General features: G+C 31.2%; 2 protein-coding genes across 2 annotated transcripts; one reads left to right on the top strand and one right to left on the bottom strand.

The window, feature by feature from the left end:
- The first annotated feature begins 7602 nt into the window (after window positions 1-7602).
- Window positions 7603-8197, top strand: LOC103502503 (60S ribosomal protein L27-3-like). Its single transcript, XM_008466456.3, has one exon. It carries the CDS (start codon window positions 7672-7674, stop codon window positions 8077-8079), a length of 408 nt encoding a protein of 135 aa, XP_008464678.1. The 5' UTR covers window positions 7603-7671; the 3' UTR covers window positions 8080-8197.
- A 376-nt stretch (window positions 8198-8573) lies between these two features.
- LOC103502504 (vanillin aminotransferase-like) lies at window positions 8574-15164 on the bottom strand. Its single transcript, XM_008466457.2, has 19 exons — window positions 15016-15164; window positions 13255-13400; window positions 13012-13096; window positions 12824-12896; window positions 12093-12190; window positions 11526-11618; window positions 11170-11243; window positions 11050-11088; window positions 10854-10942; window positions 10671-10747; window positions 10511-10585; window positions 10300-10347; window positions 10141-10224; window positions 9942-10029; window positions 9798-9876; window positions 9492-9582; window positions 9337-9415; window positions 9021-9136; window positions 8574-8844 (listed from the first exon to the last, which is right to left on the bottom strand). The coding sequence occupies exons 1-19, from the start codon at window positions 15055-15057 to the stop codon at window positions 8770-8772; spliced, it is 1551 nt and encodes a 516-aa protein (XP_008464679.2). The 5' UTR covers window positions 15058-15164; the 3' UTR covers window positions 8574-8769.
- Window positions 15165-20919: the final 5755 nt, after the last annotated feature.

Here is a 20919-nt window from a genome sequence, read left to right on the forward strand (position 1 = left end):
AGTGAGAGTAAATCTATTTTTCTGGTGTTATATGTTGATGACATACTCATAGCAAGTAATGATGTAGGTTTATTGCATGACACTAAGAGGTTTCTCAAAAGAAATTTTGAGATGAAGGATCTTGGTGATGCTTCTTTTGTATTAGAAATAGAAATACTACGAGATTGCTCTGGTATTTTGAGATTATCACAAAAGAACTACATTAAAAAAATTGAGTAGATTTGACATGAAAGATTGTGCACCAGGAGATACCCATGTTGCTAAAGGTGATAAATTTTATTTAGGTCAATGCCCCGATACCACACTTGAGATTAAAGAGATGCATAAGGTTCCCTATGTATCAGCTGTTGGAAGCCTATTGTGTTCATAGTTAGAGTGTTAGGCAAATATTTGAGCAACTCGAGGGTGGATCATTAAAGAGCAGCCAATCGGGTTATAAGGTATTTATAAAGAACAAAAGGTTATATGCTCACTTATCGGAGATCAGAAATTTTGGAGATCATTTGGTATTTTGATTCTGATTATGTTGGATGCCAATACAATTTGTGATCCACTTCAGCATATAACTTCATGTTGGCTGAAGGAGTTATATTTTGAAAAAGCGTTAAACAAACACTTATCGCTTATTCTACCATAGATATGAAGTTTATAGCATGTTATGAGGCATATAGTCATGAAATATAGTTGCAAAATTTTGTCACTAGACTGTAAATAGTAGTTGACAAAGAACAACAAAATTACTTTGTGCCAATAACTCAGCAGTAATGTATTCCAATAACAACATAAACAATACAAAATCAAAGCATGTAGACGTAAAACTTTTAATTGTGAAAGAAAAAGTTCAGAATGGTCAAATTTTTTATAGAACACATAAAAAACAAACTTGATGGTGACAGATCTATTGACTAAAAGTACACTACTAAAGTTTTCCTTGTATGTTGCTCATATTGGTGTTAGTCAATTTTCTGATTCCATGGTTTAATGGAAGTTTGTTATTGAGGATGTTCTTTGACCTTAATTTGTTTATTTTCTATATAGAATAAAGTTGATGGTTTATGTTTTATTATCTAAACTTGTTTATCAGCATGCAGTTTGCAAATGCGGTTTAGCATAAAGTTTTTTAAGAATGATCTCACTAAAGAATTTAGGATCAGTTAGAAACATGCATGATGTAGATCACTTTACATTTAGGTTCCATGCTATCCATCCATACTTGATCTATGTAATTGAACGTATTTGGAATTGGTGATCAAGGAAGGTTTAGTTACAAGGATAGTAACAAAAGTCGCCTTGGTTCCATGCTAATACAGAAGATGGACCAGATTGAGCTAAAGAGAAATTCTATTACTAAAATAACCCGTTTATGCGCGCTTAAGATTTACGTGATCTAATTATATCAAGAATACAAACATAGTCCAAGTGGGAGACTGTTAGATGTATTTAAATAATACGTATAAAGTGTAGGTTATGTATGTAAATTAATAATTTATCAAATTAAATTATTTTATTTTTATTGGGTCTATTATGTGATCTATTTAATTATAAAGCTCAAGATTCCTAATTGAGTATCGACTAAATGGGTAGAAGCCTATTCTTAGATTGATTAGGATTTAATAGGGTTCCTCATTAAACTAGTATATAAAGAACCCTAGGGCTATGGTCCCCGATATACCCAAACAATAAACACTCAGTTTTTCTTTTATCCCATCAAAAGAAAGATCCCACTAAGGACATTCAAGGTTTTGGTTGAGGAAGACAATAGCTATTTTATAGGCATCAGTTTATTGTCATCATCAATTTAAGGAGATGGATTCTGGTATGTAACTTATTCTTGACAGTTTGGCATGAATGATCTTGGTTTAATCTATTATATAGATTTAAAATATTTATTCAAACATGCAAATGTTGAGTTAGACATAGACAAAATAAAATATAATAAAAATACGATATGTGCGTAACACACTCTTGTAAAAAAACTTATGAAAGATTTAGACAAAAGACCTAATTTGAATATAAAATTTCACGAATATCTTAAAATAAGATTTTTTTTTACTTAATTAGGAATTCTCATATTTTTAGGACAATTTTATCCTTATGATTATCATTAACTACATAGGTCATTTAAAATTAAGAAGTATTTTTTTACTTTATTTACATTATATTTATCATTATTGTCTAAATTATAACTTCCTTAATTATGATCTTAATTAATGTGAAATCTTAATTATTAATAAAAAAACGTTACCTTATATAATTTATTTTAAATTATCATTAAATAATATATCTTAAATTTGGTTTCTAAATTATTCATTAGCCGCTTAATTATTTCATCCTTATCTCCATCGTCAACAAATTCTTCTCCGTTACGTCCGCCACCTGTAAGTTATCCAATTTCTCCACCAATTCCGGTGCATCCTCTGTCGGAAAGTTATCGAATTTTTTTACCAATTTCATCCAGCTTCATTCTTAAACACTTTACAATTCGTCCATTATCGATTCCGATTCTGTTATTCACATAATCTCAATTTATTTCCTCCTTTCGTTCGTCTCATACATCCAGTTAATTATTTTCCTCAGTTCATTATATTTTTATGTACTCCATTAAATTGTAGTATTAAATTGTAGTATTCCTAGAACTTTTAACGTTATATTCTGGAATATTTATTTTAGACATATACCACTTCATATATATAACAATGGATATATTTTTACATACAATCCCCAAGGAATATCAATTGTCCGTTATGTGAATTAGTTTATATATACCTCTTCATATATAGTAATGCATATAAATTGAGATACAGTAATCGATTAATATTATTTTTGTATTTTGTTATTTTTTAAATATATACCCCTTCATGTATACAATAATATACATAAATTGACAAATATGATCAGTGTGTTATGTTCTTTTTTTAGATATATATTCCTTCTTATTTACCATAATACATATATATGGACGTCCAGTAACCGTAGAAGATCATATATTTTTTCAGTGATTAGTATATATATACCTCTACTTAATTACAACATAAATTTGGAGTGACATATATTTCTAATATGTTTTGGCAGGATGGCTAAAATTGCAGTTTACTTTGATGATTTTTTCAATGAATCGAACAATTGTGTTAGTTTTAGTGTGTCCGAAATTACAGTTAATGAACATATATACGATGAAGAATTGTATACTAGTCTTAGATCCAAGTTAGGCAGTATTATTGATATGAACAATATTGATATATACCTTTACCTAGGTCCTATAGAATGTGTTAAGAAGGATTTGACTATTACGAATGATAACGATGTTAAATGGGTTTACCATATAATAACATCGAATGTTGAGCGACATATTGCCTTTATTGTTCATTTTGTTGGCCCTTTATCGATTTGTTTGGGTTCATCGTCGTTAAGTTCTTTTCAAACTCAAATCCATGATGATGGGGGTCATTTTTTTTTTAAAAAAACATAGATATCTCTAAGGTAGATTCCAACTTTGCATTGAAAATTCACGACATGTCTTCAACCAAATCTTTGTTTAAATAGTGCGTACAAGGAAGTTTTAATTTTGCAATGCGTAATTGAAGATTACAAATGGTCATTGCATGCTTCTTGTTGTATTCATGGGGATAGGACATTATAGGTTCTTACTAGGTTTGATTCTAAACATACATGACAGACCACTTTTACTGTTATCAAGGACCTAATTAAGAATAAAATAACTTTAGCTGGTTCTGAATTGTCAACTCCCAAAGATATAGTTCATTACATTTGTGCTGAACATGGTTTAAGCATATCTTACCAAAAAGTATGACGTGCACGTGATGCTGTGTTGGAAGAGAATCGAGGATCTCCGAAGGACTCCTACAAGATGATACCCAAATTTGCTTAAATATTGGAACTCAACAACCCAAGTATATTTGCAATATATATATTCATATGTGTAATTATTTTTTCGTCATTCTTTCTTTACCATTTTTTCGTCATATATTTACATATTCTTTATGTTCATAGGTTCTGTTGTTGAGTACAAAGCTGATGCCGATGGTAGATTTCTTTACTTCTTCATGACATTATCTGATTCCATTTCTGGTTGACAACATTGTCGTCTAGTAATTTCTATTGATGGAACAAGTCTAAAGAATAAGTACATTGATACTCTTTTATCTGCTTCAACATATGATGTCAATGATTAGATATTTCCATTAACATTTTGTGTTGTGGATTCTGAGAATGATTCCTCATGGACCTAGTTTTGCAACCAATTGAAGAAAATTATAGGTAGGCGGAATGATGTTGTCATAGTATCTAATAGTGCAAAGCCATAAAGGTAGTATTTTTCAACGTTCTACATTGACGTGCCATGTTCATTTACTTAGGAGCCTGAAGTTGAAGTATAAGAGAATAGTCAATACCGTATTTTATGCAAGTGGGAAGACTTTTAATATTGTAGACTTCGAACACGAAATGCGTTTGTTGGAATCTTCTGCCTCTGGTATACGTGAAGAGCTTGAATCCATTGATTTTGCTAAGTGGTCTCGTGCGTACTCACCATATAGGAGATATAATGTCATGACCACTAATATATTTGAGAGTTTGAATTCTGCCATGCTGAAGGCTAGGGAGTTACCAATATGTTCAATGCTTGAGGTTTTACGAATGATGTTGCAAAGATAGTTTTTCGAATGAAGAAATGAAGTTGATTATCAAGTTATAGATTTTACTAAAACATTTGAAGGTATATTGAGGGAATAGATTGAACATGGTCGATCAATGAAGATATGCTCAATTTATATATACTTACGTATTCGACATATACATCAACATATTGCATATATACATTATATAATTCTTTTGTATATTTGCAATGTAGGTTAATCCGGTTAATAACATGAAATACCAGGTCATAGATGAAACCTCCCAATATGTGATTTACTTATCTACGAAGGTTTGTAGTTGCAGGATGTGGGATATATTGAAAATACCTTGTGCTTATGCATGTGCTGTTTTCACCATGAAACATTTGTTAATTAAGTCAAATGTTTCACCCCTTTACTTGAACAACACTTTGAGATCAATATATAAAGGAGTAATAAATCCCTTAGGCGATCGTCAACAATGACAAATACCTGATGATATTATGTCCACTGTCATCCTTCTACTTAAATGTGGCTGTTGTGGACGTGTTGGTCATAACCGGAAGAGATGTAAGTTTTTATTATTGAGCTAGATTAATCTTTATTTATTATGTTTTATATTTATAATTTAATTAATTTTTCTTTTTATATTTCTAATCACATCTAGTCTTCCATAGATGTTTAATTTCTGTACCCTTAACCATCGACTCATTTTCAGGATTAATGGTGCACTCTGCAAACATACTTTGTAGGAAAATATCATTTTATGTATATTTAATATATACAATTAAATTACATGACACTAAGTATATTTCAATAACTTAATCAGTACCTCATAATCATCCTCTACCTCATCTATTTTTTTTCCTTTTTTTTCTCCTTAGTAGATTTTTGAAAAAATATTAGTAATATACATTTTAAATTATAAGAGCAATTTTCAATGAAAAATAAGTGTACTTTACTGTAAACAAATATTATATACATATATTATATATACCTTTTTGTTTGATTTTCTTCCTCCCTTCTTCACATTTTTTGTTCCTTGTTTTTTCATCTCTTGTTTCTTATCACTCTTTTTTAGCTTCTTAGTATTTTCTTTCTTCTCTTCCCTTCCTTTGATCACTTTCTCTATCTTTCTTTCCTTAGATGCCTACATTTTATATAAACAATAAAAAAGTTATATTAATGTAACGTTACTTTCTTAAAAACAAATACAACTAAGGTTTACATCACACGTACATTTTTATTTCCAATGGCCTTCCCTTTCCCCTTCAATACAGATTCGAACAATCTCCTTTTGGTAATGGGTAAATTGTCCTATAGAAAATAAAATACCATTAACGTACAATTTCATAACTCATCATTTGTAGAATAGACCATTTCCAATTCATACAGATCATAAATAAACCTCATCAGACTTTGAATGAATCGTTAAGTGGTACATCATATGATGTTTCTTCTTCATTCATCTATAAACAAATATAATAAAAGCATTAGCAAATAGCAGATGAAATATATACATTAGTAAATATATAATATACTTACTAGTTTTGATTGTTTTCCTTTGTCATGTGTTGACATTTTTGCTTCCGGTGTTTCAAAGACAACATCTAGTTTCACAAACTTCTGATCCTGGTACACCACAATCTATGTACCTGTAGGTTCTTTTAACTTCTATTCATCATCTTCTAGATATATACTTTGCAGTGGTTCATATTGAATTGGTTCTTCATATCTTACTTCCTCTTACCATATATATACATATTATATTTTTGTTTAACGATTTATACCTTTTCAAATACACATTTAGAAACTAAAAAATATACCTCTGTATTATCGTCAATCACAATTGGATCATCCTTGTTTGATTTAATATGTTTCAACCTTGATCCTAGGCATCTTTCTCTTCGACGCACCATTTCTTTCAACTGCATATACATATTATGATACAATATAAACTACCATTTACGATATTACGATTTTTGTAGATTCCAACTTTTATTTTTTAGTGGAAACATAGTCAAACTTCAAAAACATCATAGCTAAACACTTATTGTTTCATTTAAAAGTTGAATTTTAAGAATATAAACAACAGAAGAAAATATACAACATGCATTACTTAATTTGTGGTTTAAATAGAAAATAAACACTTTATAGACTTTAAAGTGGTGGTTTAAAAAATATAATAAACATTGATTGCTTCCATAGTCTCATTTTCTAAATAAAATAGTATGAAGAAGACTGTTCAAGACTTTAAAGAAATACAATCTGATAGTAAGTATACCCCCTTTTATTTCATATAAGAAGTATAAAAATAGACTCACCGTAATGAAAGATTGCTCCGGAACATAGTGATGGAAGAACTCTTACACCCGGACGACGGACTTGCTAGAGACGAAGAATCAAAACCCTAATGTGAACAATGGTTAACAGTAAAGGACTACGAAAGATGAAGAATGAGAAAACGATGGTAGTTTTGGCCAGACGAAATGCGCTTTTCTTATACGTACATTGATATCCCCTTTTTCACCCTATTAATATCTCAAAACCTTCGGTTTTTATTTTTTTTAAACTTTGTTTACATTAAAAAAGTATGGGTATTGTAATAAATTGGCTCAGTCTTTTGTGAAATAAATTAGCCTATTTAAGATTTTTATGGAATATATGAGGAATAGAATATATCAGGAAAAAAAGTGTAGTGTGTAATATCATATAGCAAATTAGACTATTTGAGTTGAAATCCAAAACTTATTAATCAAGAATTTTTGACAAAAACCGAACAGCCCGACAGTTTTAACAACACCTTTAAAACGTGGAGAGGCAAAATTAAGCCCATTTGACAAGCGAGGCCCAGAGTATATAGATGGACCAAGCCCAATTAAACACAAACAAGAACAAGCCCACTAATAATTTGAGGCCCATATCCAAATACAATTAGGGTTTCAGTCGAACCAATTATAAGTATTGTTTCTAGGATTTACGATCTCATCGTCTCAACAGAACTAAACGGTAATCAAAGCTCCAATCCAGTGTAGAAATGGTGAAATTCATCAAGCCGAACAAAGCTGTTATTGTTCTCCAAGGCCGATTTGCCGGCCGGAAAGCTGTGATCGTCCGAAACTTTGATGAAGGAACCCGCGACCGGCCCTACGGCCATTGTTTGGTAGCAGGGATGAAAAAGTACCCGAGCAAGGTCATTCGCAAAGATTCAAAGAAAAAGACAGATAAAAAATCGAGAGTGAAAGCATTCATCAAGCTTGTGAATTACCAGCACATTATGCCGACGAGGTACACGCTCGACGTTGATCTCAAGGATGTGGTTAATGTGGATTGCTTACAGTCGAAAGTGTCGAAGGTTGCGGCGTCGAAGGAGATCAAAAAAAGATTGGAGGACAGGTTTAAGACTGGGAAGAACAGGTGGTTTTTCACCAAACTTAGGTTCTGAGGGTATTATTTCAAGTTTTGGAGGGCCTTTTTTTTTTTTCTTTCTCTTGATTCAAATTGTGATGAACGATTTTTATTATGACGATGAATGAATGTGTTGATTTTCCTTTAGCTCTAAATGATTTTGAATCGCTCAATCTCATTTAAATTTCTGATATTTGGACCCAGATTCAATACCAATTGTTGATGAAAACAATAAGAATTTTAGAGGATCAAATAGTATTTATTAATAGCGATCACATATAATAGTAGTAGTACATCTAGGGAGATTAGGGAGATTCTTTCACATTGTTCTTTCATTAGTTTGATTCATTCAGTCTCTACTTTTGTTATTTTCTATATGAAAAGTGGATCACTTTTGTTATATTTGTAATCGTAATGAAATCTGCCACCAAATCTGTGATTAAAATGGCAATTCATTATAATTGATTCATCTCATAGTAGGATGAATAAGAATCTCATGCTTATATATTTGTTTAGTTGAAACTTGAAATCTTGATAAAGAAGAAACGGACAATTAAAATTGAGATAATACACAAGCTCCAATTTGACTTTTCTGTTTATTCTTACTTATTCAGAAACAATTGGAGCAAACACTAAAATAGAACTCTCACTTCACACATTCACCTTGATGTTCATGTTCTTTTAAACAAACTTTTCGACATAATCTGCTTTGATCTGGTCGGGTTGGCTACTTCTGTTGAGATTTGAGTTCCTTCACCCTTTGTTCAGTATCCTTCAATGCTTTCCCATAGATTCTTATAATCTGAAAATAATACCATTTTAGAATTATAACAAATGCTCTCTCTACTATTCCAAAACCCATAAATTAGGATCACATCCCCCCTTCCCCCTCCCTAAACGTCAGTTTGTGCTTATGAAATTCTTTGATCAAAGATAATAAATTGATGGAAGGATTTTCTTTTGTAATATGGAAGGTACCTCATCAATTTCTTCAGGTTTGATACAGAAGGGAGGACTCATCGTTATAGTATCCCCAGAGACACGTACTAGCATTCCATATTTCTCACACCTTTCACCAAAATATGCAGCTACCCCTGGCACATTCAATGAAACCCCTTGTTAGAACAAATCTATAGACAATATTCGTTTTTCATGTAGTAAGAAACCTGATATGTTCATCAAGTTATTACTCAACATGTATTTAATATGAAATGTGATGTTATATTTGGAAGTCCTTTTAACGATATGAGTTTAATTCACAGGACACACATAGACAACAAAAGTAGATTACTACCCCATTCAGTAGGAAACGGAGTGTTGGGTGATTTATTGTCTGTGAATTCTGTGCCTGAAATCAATCCGATCCCCCTTATCTGCAAAAAGATCAAACCAGTTGACACACAAAGGTATTAGAGCATAACGAGAATGAAACAATTTCTCGAACTATACCTCTCCAATGATGGGACTGTTTTGGTAGGCTTTTATACCATCTTGAAACCTTGGAGCGAGGTTATTTACTACCTGAAGAATATTTCTCTCTCTACAAAAGGACATTGCACAATACCAAACACGAACACCAGAATGTTAGGTTACAGATATATAATATGTCAAGCTATAAAAAGTTAGTCATTCATATGTTCATAACCATGGAGGTCAACTAACGAAATATTCTTATGGTTGCAAGGTAGTCTTGAGGTTTGTCAACACTTGATTAACAAAATTAGAAAAGATTGAAGAAAAAAAAATCAAACATACTTGTATATCTTCAGTGTTTCAAGTGCCACAGCACACGCAACGGGATGTCCAGAATATGTAAATCCGTGGGCAAAATTACCTGAACAAAATGACAATCAATTTGTGTATACGAGTACGTTTTTGTTTGTGCCACAACTAACGTACCAAGCTTATTGCTTTGAGAGTGTATAACATCTGAAACTTCAGGACTGACAAGGACACCACCAATAGGAATATATGCAGAAGAAAGAGCCTGCAAAGTTCAACGCCAAGAACAAGCTTTATTAGGAAAATATCTTCTTCTCAGGCTATACACACTAAACAAGCTGTCTCGATTCTTCAAATTAGCACAACTTCACTTCACCTTAGCTATTGATACCAAGTCTGGCTTAATATTGTATTTATCACATCCAAACATCGTCCCGAGCCTTCCAAAACCACAAATAACCTATGGCAGCGAAGAGGTTATAGGAGACTAGGTAAGAGAAGTGAAAGGTATGGAGGCAAGTCATATTTGTATTACCTCATCTGCAATGAAAAGAACATCATATTTCTTCAGCACCGCTTGGACCTGCAAATGGAATTGAAAATTAGCGAGTAATTTTCAACTTGTTCCTTTTATATTGTTATGAAGAATAGGAACTTTACTAGCACTCATGAGTATGCATCTAAATAAGAAACAAGTCAGTACGAGCATTTGATGTTTCAAACTTGTCAAGAAAGTAGTAGCTTACTTTATCAAAATATGTTGCAGGAGGAAGTATCACACCACCAGATCCTATAACGGGTTCGGCAATAAAGGCAGCAATCTGAAACAAACAAAGGTTTGAAATACTATAGATTGTTTACATATGTCAAATATTTGAATATTCAAGTCAGGTTTTGGGACATTACAGTTTCAGGTCCTTCCTTCAGGATAAGATTCTCCAAATTGTTTGCTAATCTCGTCGAAAATTCTTCCTCGGTTTCACCTGGCATATTATAGACACGTTGAGCAATATAAAGGAAATGCTCTCAACTTTGATGTCCCATACAAATAACCGAGATTGCACACAATTAAAATAGTTCAGTGACAACCAGGAAGATGATAGCGCCAGAAATGAGGACAGTCTGTGTGGAGGACAAATGGAACCGGAAGATCAAATTGTTGATGCAAAGCTGGAATACTACAATAAAATTTCCTCAGTTAATAGGCGTTGCACAAGCAAGTAATAAAAACCTTTTGAAGTACTTCAAGATTTTCTTGACAAGATGTCTTTGATTATCTTCATACCCGGTAAGACTGGCTGCTACAAGTGTGGAACCATGGTACCTGAGATAGCAAAGATAGCAAGCCTTGGATGAGTGAAATGAGTGAAACATGTTTGATAAGAGCATCGGTTATTGAACATACCCTTTCAAACGAGAGATTATTTTCTTTTTTTTTGGTCGCCCCAGTGCATTATTATAATACCAGACCAGTTTTACCTACACGAGTTAGAAAATGACGTTATTCATATGATTTTACATCAAAGTAGCTAACCACATTGCAGACAAATGTCAATTGAGTTGAGTGAGCTATTGCAATTATGATCAATGCACAATTACATTCAGTTCAAATGGACACTTAATGATCTTAAATGAAGGTTTCATATTTACCTGACCTCTTTTCCTTCAGTAGTTGGCAAAAAGGTAATTATATTTTCAATAGTCAGAATATACATCTTACTGACATGATAACAATGCTGATTGAAGATGCAAAAAAGGCACCTGAGAATCATTCGCTTCTGATCCACTATTTGCAAAGAACACCTTCCCCATTTTCCTTGCTGTAAAAATTTCTAGTATTTCTTTTGTTAGCTCCTGCAGGAGACAACATGATAAAACAAAAGAAAGTGTAAGATCCCTCTGATAATGAATCTCTTTGACTCATCTGTTGCAGCGAAGGTATGAATTTGTTAGAATATTGCTACAGTGAGGTCGCAAAAAATGTATCTTGTTTTAGAGCAATGGTCGTTGCAGCAACATTCTTTGTCATCTTTACAGTGCATGGATCATATTTAGCGAGGTTGCTGTTTATATAGCAGTTTCATTATTTATGAGTCCTGTTATTCAACCTTATAGCATCTCTAGTCAACATTAACATAGCTCAAAACATAGCTCAACTGACACAAAATTTATATTATCAGCCTCAAGGAAAGAGGTTTGATTTTGCACCCCACACTATAGTTTGATTCTATCCAACTTTGCTTGATTTCTTTATAACTGAACTTTCATGTCAGGACATCTAATGGCAATAATTTTTAGTAGCTTTATTCTAGGAAGGTAAAACAATACCAGAGAAGGCTTCGTTGTGCGATTCCAAAAGGAATGATAAAATGGCAGTGTCTTTAGTTGTTCGGTTGCAGCAGCAACAAGCCGAGGCTCACTTCCCCCTGCAAATATCCAATAATCACATGCAACTTGAGACATTTGAATTGCAGCTAATTAGATTTCCGCAGCACACAGACTGGGTACGCCACTAAAGTTCCATTCATATTTCATAGTCCCTCTGTTACGACCTCAAGTCCGCACGATTAGGGTATAAATTTTATTTCTGATTTCAACACCGTGACACCCTCCTATGTTGTATTCACCATGTCTTTCAAGAGCATGCCTGGTGTATATTTAGCCTCCGCAAGCTTGTCTAGACTCCTTTAACTTACTAAGAGCAATTTCATGATTCTACAACTCTAAAAATTAAAAAAAAAAAAAATAGAGCATGCGTCATGTATTTGGAGTTCAACTAAGCTGCAAACATGTTCTCTATTTTCGGTTTGATTGAAACAAGAAACAGATTATGATATTTTAATCGTTACAACACACGATGAAGTTGACACTAATGCTTGATAGAGCCTCTGATACTTACAGTTGCATACAATAACGTTGAGATTAAATTTCTTAGGAGGGCTAGAAATATGATTGACACAAGGAAAGAAATCTTTGACATCTTAATAAGATTGAGAAAATAATGCCACAGAAATATCAAGACTTCAAAAACCATTATATATTTAAGGCAGTAAGAATACCCAAGGATGTGGACCATAAACCAGCAAGGGAGTCGAGATATTTCTTCCCGTTAATGTCGTAAAGATAGGTACCCTGCAGCCATGACAAACAAACCAACATTTTAAAAAGATATCAACGGATTGAGAAAGCCTAAGTCCTTGTGGTACTTCCAGGTAATATAATGTTGAAAGGTGACCAGGAGGTATACCTCAGATCTTTCTATGACCAAAGGATTCACATCAGCAATCTGCCAACCAGGAGTGAAAGGAGCAAGCATACCATGGCCTTTGAAGCTGGGATTTCAGATGTGTCAAATATGTGACATTTCATGTAGATTCAAATTAAAAAATGCTTTAAATGGATTAATATATATATACATGTTGATGTACTGAAAATGGAATTTGAGGGGGTTTGTGAAATATAAAATCTTCTCACATATACTCCAAGTTACCTTTGACCACTTCTTGTATCAATAGTAGAATTATCATCCCTTTGCAATGATGCTTCCGTACTATACTGCTGGGAAAGTAATTGAACCTGAATGAGCCGCTCACCAGAAGTTCTAAAAGCAGCAACATCTTTTGCGCAAGAACCAAGCTGGACAGGATTAAGATGCATAAGTTCATAATCAACAAAACTAACTTACAAATCAGAGAAAACAGCCATGCTTTATGGGGTACATTCTGAAACTGATCACTTTAATAGTTACCCTAGTGCCCAAAGCAAACTTAAGTTCTCAAGTTTGGGGTCCTTTTACTTCCTTCTGCTTACGCAACAAGGAAAGAAACCACCAAGCCCCCGAACTTGAACATTGAATGTTGGCTATGTTAATTAAAACATACTCTTTAGCTTTGTTTCAAAAATATTTCCGTTCTTTCAAATGTTGCAATGCTACCTTTTACATTTTATATAAAATTTTCAAAATTGTTACGGAGTAGAAAAACCATTGGAATGTCGGACGAAAATTTAATGAATCTAAATGTCATTCTTCTAGACTTAATGCAAGCAAGCGTCCTAGTCACCATCGCGTCGGTTTTTGGTCCTGCAAAAGGATTTTCATTCCACAAGTAGTTTTAAAATGTTTATAAAAGGTTAGAGGTATTATAGGAACTTTTAAAAGAATAGGGATTTTTCGAAACAATGAGTAGAGTTTAGAAATAATCTTTTATGATTTAGCCTAAAACTAGGGCTAGAATATGTGAGAAATCAAGAGTGGAACGGAAAATAGAATCGTGAAGTGTGAAAATAATTTTTTTAGATCACCAATTCAACCCAAAAGCTTAAGCTCATGAGTAGACACAAATTTAATCTTTCCCTCACTTGTGGAACAAGTGGAAATCAATATTAAATGAGGAAATAACATTGCACGAGCTTGAATATAGGACCTTCCCGATCCATCTGCTCTTAAATCATCCTAAATCACTAATTGATCCAAAAGTTTAAGCCGAGTGAACGTAAATATAATATAATATCTCACTCTCTCTCACTTGTGTACTTGAAATATGAAGAAAGACCTAACAAATGAAAATCAATATTAGATTGGGAGGAAATGACAATGTACGAGTTTAAAGCCAGGACATCCTGAAGCAACATGCTCTGATACCATCTTAAATCAACATTTCATTCCAAAAGCTTAAGTTTATGGATGAAGGCAAATTTAATATAATATCTAATACTCTCACTCACTTGTGTAACTGGAAATCAATATTAAATGGGAGGAAATAGCATTGCAGAGTCATTTTAAATCACCAATTGACCTAAAGTTGATGAGTGAAGGTAAATTTAATAAGGTAAACTTAATGTAATATCTAACAAGAGTAAGACATGCAATCCAAACATGAGTTTTGGATTACATGACATTGCAAACTCATTCCATTACGAGTCTCCAAATAGCCCCGATATATGTTTCCTCTTTTATCTCTCCAAAAGCCTCGAGATATTTATATTTACTAATTATTATAGTTGATCCCTGGGAATGGTTCGGAAAGAATCCAACTCCCATTAGTTCCAGGGAGTAGGAAGACAGTTTTGGGGCGGACTAAAGCATTTAGAACACCATAAATGTAATTAGCAGTTATGTTCAAGGACTTGAAAAGCGATAAAGACAGTAGAGAATAAACCAAACAGAAAATTGGTTAATCAAAAAACAGAAGAAGAAGAAGAAGAAGATGAAAGATGATCAAATTTGAAAAAGGTAATGATGATCTAAAACCTTGGGATTAGTAATCACACGAAGCAGCTGGTTAAAGCCCATTTCTAGTTCGAGGGAAAGCAATAGATATGGAACTACTATAGAAAGGAAAGGAAGAGCAGTAGAGTGTGCGCCGTACTGGGATGATGAGGCCACACTTTAAAGCATCGGAATTTCACCCTTTTCTCAAATCTCAATAATGGAGTCGTTTCTACTGTGTGTTCCTTTTTAAAAGTTATTAGACACCATAATTTCCATTTCGTCTTCTTCTGGTCTTTGATATCCAACTTTCTCTTAAAACTTTTAAGGCCTAAACGATAGAAAATTGCCATGAACTTTACAGCTCGTTTCAGTATGAATACTTTACAACATAAAAAAGTTGCACAGGACCCTTGTACTTTCAAACTTACCCTTATCCTAAAGTTTTTGACAGAAATCGTTTCTTCTTTTATTCATATCTCCCCGCTTTCTTCTTCACATGTCCATTTGTAATTCCCTTTTCTCTTAACATTGTTACCTTACCTCCCCACTTTGCCATAATCCCAAATCTAGCAAACGAATTTCTTTAAGATTACAGAGTTTAGAGAAATAAAATAACGAACCAGAGGAAGAACAGAGCATCGGCATTATCCAATGAGAACACCAATCGACAGTAGTTTTGCCATTGCCTCGTCGGAACTGAAAGAACTCAAATCAACAATAATCAATGGTTAGATGTTAATTCTATGACGAAGCCAAAAGAAAGGAAAGGAACTACGAAAATCTAATTCTCAATTCTCACAGTTACTCCTCGCCGTCGTTGTCGTAAAAGTGGCCCGTCGATGTCTTTACCGCGGAAAACACTCGTCTTTGCATTTAGAAACCTTTTTTCCCTCCAAAACTTAACCGTAAAAGATATTTTATTATTATTAAAAAAATTAAAATACCATTTTGGTTCTAAAATTCTTTTTTATTTAAATAATAATAATTTTAGATTTTTTTGGAATTTTTTCAAAAATAAAAAAAGTTTGATATACTACTCATGAGACCCTAATTTGGTTCTATTCTTTATAAAATTTATGGGTCTAACTTGGTTTTTAATTAATTCCAAAATCGAGAAGTTTCAATCGATCAGACTCTAAGTTGGATCTATTCTTTATAAAATTTATGGTCTAACTTGGTTTTTAGTTAGTTTCAAAATCGAGAAGTTTCTCATCAATGTTCAACCTTACCAACAAATATAATATGAAATTATAGTTAGTTAATAATAATAGTTTTTACTTAAGGAAATATAATATAGAAATATGTTCCTAAAATTATAGGAAATGATATGTTGCGAATGACCAACAATTATCAATTTAAGCCCATGACACAGAGCATTTTTACACTTGTTCTTGTCATACATTTAAAGTTAAAGATCGATAACACGGTATAAATATGAGAATTCTTTGAGGAAATTGAAAAACATGGATAGAGTAGTAGTTAAGGTTCTTCCTACCACATGTGATATCGATTTTTCATTTGTTTGATTTGTATAATAATTTGAAAATTATTTTTCACCTAAATTTCAAGCGTTCCCTTCTTCTTCGAAAAATAGTCAAACTAGAATGAATTTTGAATATATATAAATCTTTCTCATCTTTCTTCTTCCATCTTTTTGATTTTGAGTTACAGTTTTCTCTCGTTGATTCCAACCCTCTATTCAGTGAGTGTCGTGTAAGAATTGAAGAACAACTAAGATAAACACTTTGCATTGGACATAATTTATGCCAAAATTATTTTTAAGATAGTGGTTTTGCACGATATAACAATTTAGTTTCAAGTTTTTCAAAGATAATTAATAATAAATTAAATTATTTAAAATTTAAAATTTAATAAATACAATAAGAATTATAATAGAATAAATTTTAAAATACATAGAATAAAGAAAGTAAAAGATTCGATTGAAATGAAGTTAAAAACTATATATTTTATAGATTTAATTAGTTGTTTTGAAGAAAAGCAAAAGGATGGTCTTCTCGGTTGATTGCTGCGTCACCCACTACTTAAATTGGTCTTCAAAAGAAATTTTAATATGCAAAGTATGTTGATTTTCAAAGAATATTACAAAATCTACAACTTTTCTTTTTCTCCCATACCCCTTAATTGATAATAATATCTTTTTAAGTGTATATATCGGTATGTGTGAGATGAAAAAGGATATGAACAATTTAAAACCCGTGCTTCTTTTAAAGTTGTGTATACAATGGAGTGTGTAATATCGACCAACCTTAAAAAATGAAACAATTCTCATTTTATTGTTCCTTTGCCTCTTTAATAGATAAAGATGCTTTAAAATGTCAATTGTCTCCATCATTCATTAATTTAACAACCTCCAAACAATCGGATTCAATCGAAATATTCGATATATATATAAATCTTAGCCTAATGTTTTGTATGTTTGTTCAACAGAAAATTATTATAAATTATGTTTCTAAACTTATAAATACGGTGTCTAATAAACCTTCACATTATTAAAAAGTATTTAATTAAGATTCTAAGCTAAGTAACATAAAACTCTATTATTTTTTTTCTTTCGGTTGATGTCTTGAATATTTATTTAAAAGATTAATTAATGGACTGCTATTATCTATCATTGATAGACACCTTGATACTTTTCTATATTTAAAGTATTTTCCAACATTTTTGTTAATGAAAAAACGCAATATTTTAATGCATCGTAAATTATATTAGGTCGTCAATATGAGCTTAGCGCAACCTAGCACATGTAGTACATGTAGATATGAGATGCTAAGTTCGAATCCTTTACTCCAAGTTGTACTAAAAAGTTATATTCGAATTTTCGGTTTATTCCAACCGTTTATAATAGAAAGAGAGAATAAAAAAAAAAAGGATAAAAAAATGAATTGACGCACGTTGAAGCAAAATCCCAAGAAAAAGTAGTCATAGCTTTCTTTAGCTTTAGATAAGATGGAAATTATTAATAATAACGTTTGAAACAAATATTGGTATGACCTATGGGTCCATCCTCTTTGAACAAAATAGAATCCTTTTTTATTTTTATTATCAATTATTGGACTTTACTTTTTTGACTCAATCTAAGTTTTTTATTGGATATTAACTTATCATGCTTTTTCTTTATCAAAATTCAAAATTACAAGTTTATTATTCTATAAAATTTTCACATTTCTATCCTAATTGAATCAGTTTTTAAACTTTCGATATAGATGTCTAAAGCGGTAGATACCTATTTATTATTAGACCAATCGGTAATACTAATACAAAGTTAGTTTTTTCTATATATAAACTATAAAGAACACAAAGTTGAGGAAGGCTTACAGGCCTACACTAAATCCGTTGGTAAAAAGTAAGCATAATATATAGTTAAGTGTTATCCTTATTCGATTAAGAAAAGTGATGATTAATGTGTACTCTTTTTTGTTTGAGAATTATTCTACTTGTATTAGAAAAACGGTCATTGAATTGCATTATTGTGTTTAATAAGATTTTTTTTTTGTTTAATGATTTGTTGGCCTTATAAATAAAAATTAAACTATTTGTGCCTTCGTCTTAAAAATTAAGTTTCTTGGTTATATAAAAAACCAAACCATATTTTTTGAAAATCTAAAAGCAAAACATTTTTTTAAGAAACTAAATGCTAAGAAATCATATAGTTGTTTAGAAAAATATGAAAACGGGTAATCAATTACATGAGAAAACAAACACAAATTTATAAAACTGAATGATAGGGTTTGTTTGGAACTTTTCAAGTGTTTAATTTTGAAAATAAGTTATTTTGAATAAAAATGGAAGTATTTGAGAACCTTGTTAATAATATTAGAAATTCAAAATGTATTTAAATAAAACTTTTACATTTCAAATTTTGGTATAATATTAAAGAATATTAGAAAAGAAGTAACCAAATATAGAAATATATGAGTAAAAGTAATCTTTATTATAAACTTAATTGTTTCACCAATATTAAAATAAAAAGAAAATTAAAAATGGGGCCAAGAATTTTTAAAAAAAGTGCATTATTTGATGATCAAATGATTCAATATCACAGTTCCATGCTCATCTATTTTAGTTTGAAACTTGAAATCTTGACAAAAGTTGTTTTCTTTTTTCAAGAAATGGATGATTAAAGTTTAGAGAATCCACACACTAACTCCATTATGACTTCTTCTTTTTATGATATTCATATAAATTTATTCACCAATAATTGAAGTTCACTCAAATATACATCAATTCTCACTTTATAATACATTCAACTAAACAAATTAAACTCTCCATTCAGATTTGAAATCCTTCACTCCCTCTTCAATGATTTCTCATACATGTTTAACTAACCCGAGTTTCCAAAGTTAAAAAAAAAAAAAAAAGGTTCAATTTTGAGATTCAAATATCAAAATAATACTACAAAATCCAAACTTTAGGAATGCTCCACTATATATCTATAATCCATTAATAAAATGAAACACTCGAGTTAATTTTTAGTTCAACTATAAGTTTGAACGTAGATTTTTAGATTGCAGTTCTTTGACAATAATAAAATTTCTAACATTTACTATCAATTTTTTGGCAAAGTTAATGAATTACAAAAAGGAGAATAGATATATCATAACCTGAGGTTAAGACAAAATTATTTTATAACGACCAAAAGAGTTTAAAAACGATGAAAAAACATACAAATAAAAGAAGAACTCACAAAACACAGCTTAAGGAAACAAGACTCAAGGAGAAGAACAATTAATTGTCTACACTAAAATGACACATTTAATCCAGCACCGTGTCTCAAATGAGATATCTAATGAGTATACTCCTCCCTATAAGAATATGCATCATGCAAAGATAACTTACCTAAAAGGGGTAATCAAAGAATAGATGTCTAGATTGCAAGGGTTTATAGACACTGATGACATAAAACGCTTCAGGTCACCCAACCCCTCCCTCCCAACCTCAATCTACATAGTTTAACAAAACTTTTATTCAATATTTAACATGTCAATAAATGAAATATTATTTTGAGCCAAAAAATCAAGTCACAAAATTTGGATAAATTTTTTAAAAAAAACCACGTCCCAAAATTGAAATTGAAAAGTCTAAACATCCACAAGATCAAAACGTGCAAAATTCAAGCTCTCAATTTTTTATGTTTACAAAAGTGAGGAAACAATAGTAGAGTCGTAAATCCTCTCAAATTAAAAAGCTCAAAATTTAATCGGCATGAAATAGAGTATGGTATACCAATGAAGTTTTTCGTCTTGGTAGATCAATTTTTTTTTCCATATTTATGGATATACGGACTATTTTACATGCATTTCGACTAGTCTTACCTCCCTCCGCAGATTTAAACGTAAAAAAAATTCATAGAAAATTACTTTCAAGGTAGATGGTTATCATTGTCTAAACCATTGACCATCGATTTATCCACTATTTGATATGTTTTAAATGTGATAATATCAATTATAATTTAGATGCCAAATTAAAACTCTCTTTAAAATACATGTGTTTGATATATAGTAATTCAAAAGTTTAATAATATTATTAAAAATGAAGGTTTGATAGATGATGGTAGCTTATCTAATCTATTTCAAAATTTATTATTTTTGTTGCTTGATATATATATATGTATATATATATATATATATATATATATATATATATATATTTATGATAATGTATTAAACCATTTAATTTGTTTGATAGCTTATTGATTTATTCAATTATTTAATATATTTGTTTGATGGTTAGAGACTATTTTGAACTGGTTTTAGGTTTTAGGCCTCGTTAGGGATTTTTTTGCAATTTTTTAAATATATTTATGAGAATTTTAACCAACCAAACTTAATTAACAATTCATCCACAATCACTTTTAAATTTGTTCCAGCATGGAGTTAACTTTAGATTTTAACTTCCATAAAGTTTTGGTATCTTTCCATCAAC

Source organism: Cucumis melo, chromosome 7, assembly GCF_025177605.1.
Source record: "Cucumis melo cultivar AY chromosome 7, USDA_Cmelo_AY_1.0, whole genome shotgun sequence".
Lineage (NCBI taxonomy): Eukaryota > Viridiplantae > Streptophyta > Magnoliopsida > Cucurbitales > Cucurbitaceae > Cucumis > Cucumis melo.

Bases quoted from the DNA above. Each gene is read 5' to 3' on its own strand.
- LOC103502503 (XM_008466456.3), top strand. From the start codon at position 7,672: ATGGTGAAATTCATCAAGCCGAACAAAGCTGTTATTGTTCTCCAAGGC.
- LOC103502504 (XM_008466457.2), bottom strand. From the start codon at position 15,057: ATGGGCTTTAACCAGCTGCTTCGTGTGATTACTAATCCCAAG. The intron at 11,244-11,525 runs GTGCCTTTTTTG...TAACTCGTGTAG, and splicing joins CAGAAGCGAATGATTCTCAG to GTAAAACTGGTCTGGTATTA. The intron at 10,748-10,853 runs GTTGTCACTGAA...ATAATATGCCAG, and splicing joins CTGGCGCTATCATCTTCCTG to GTGAAACCGAGGAAGAATTT.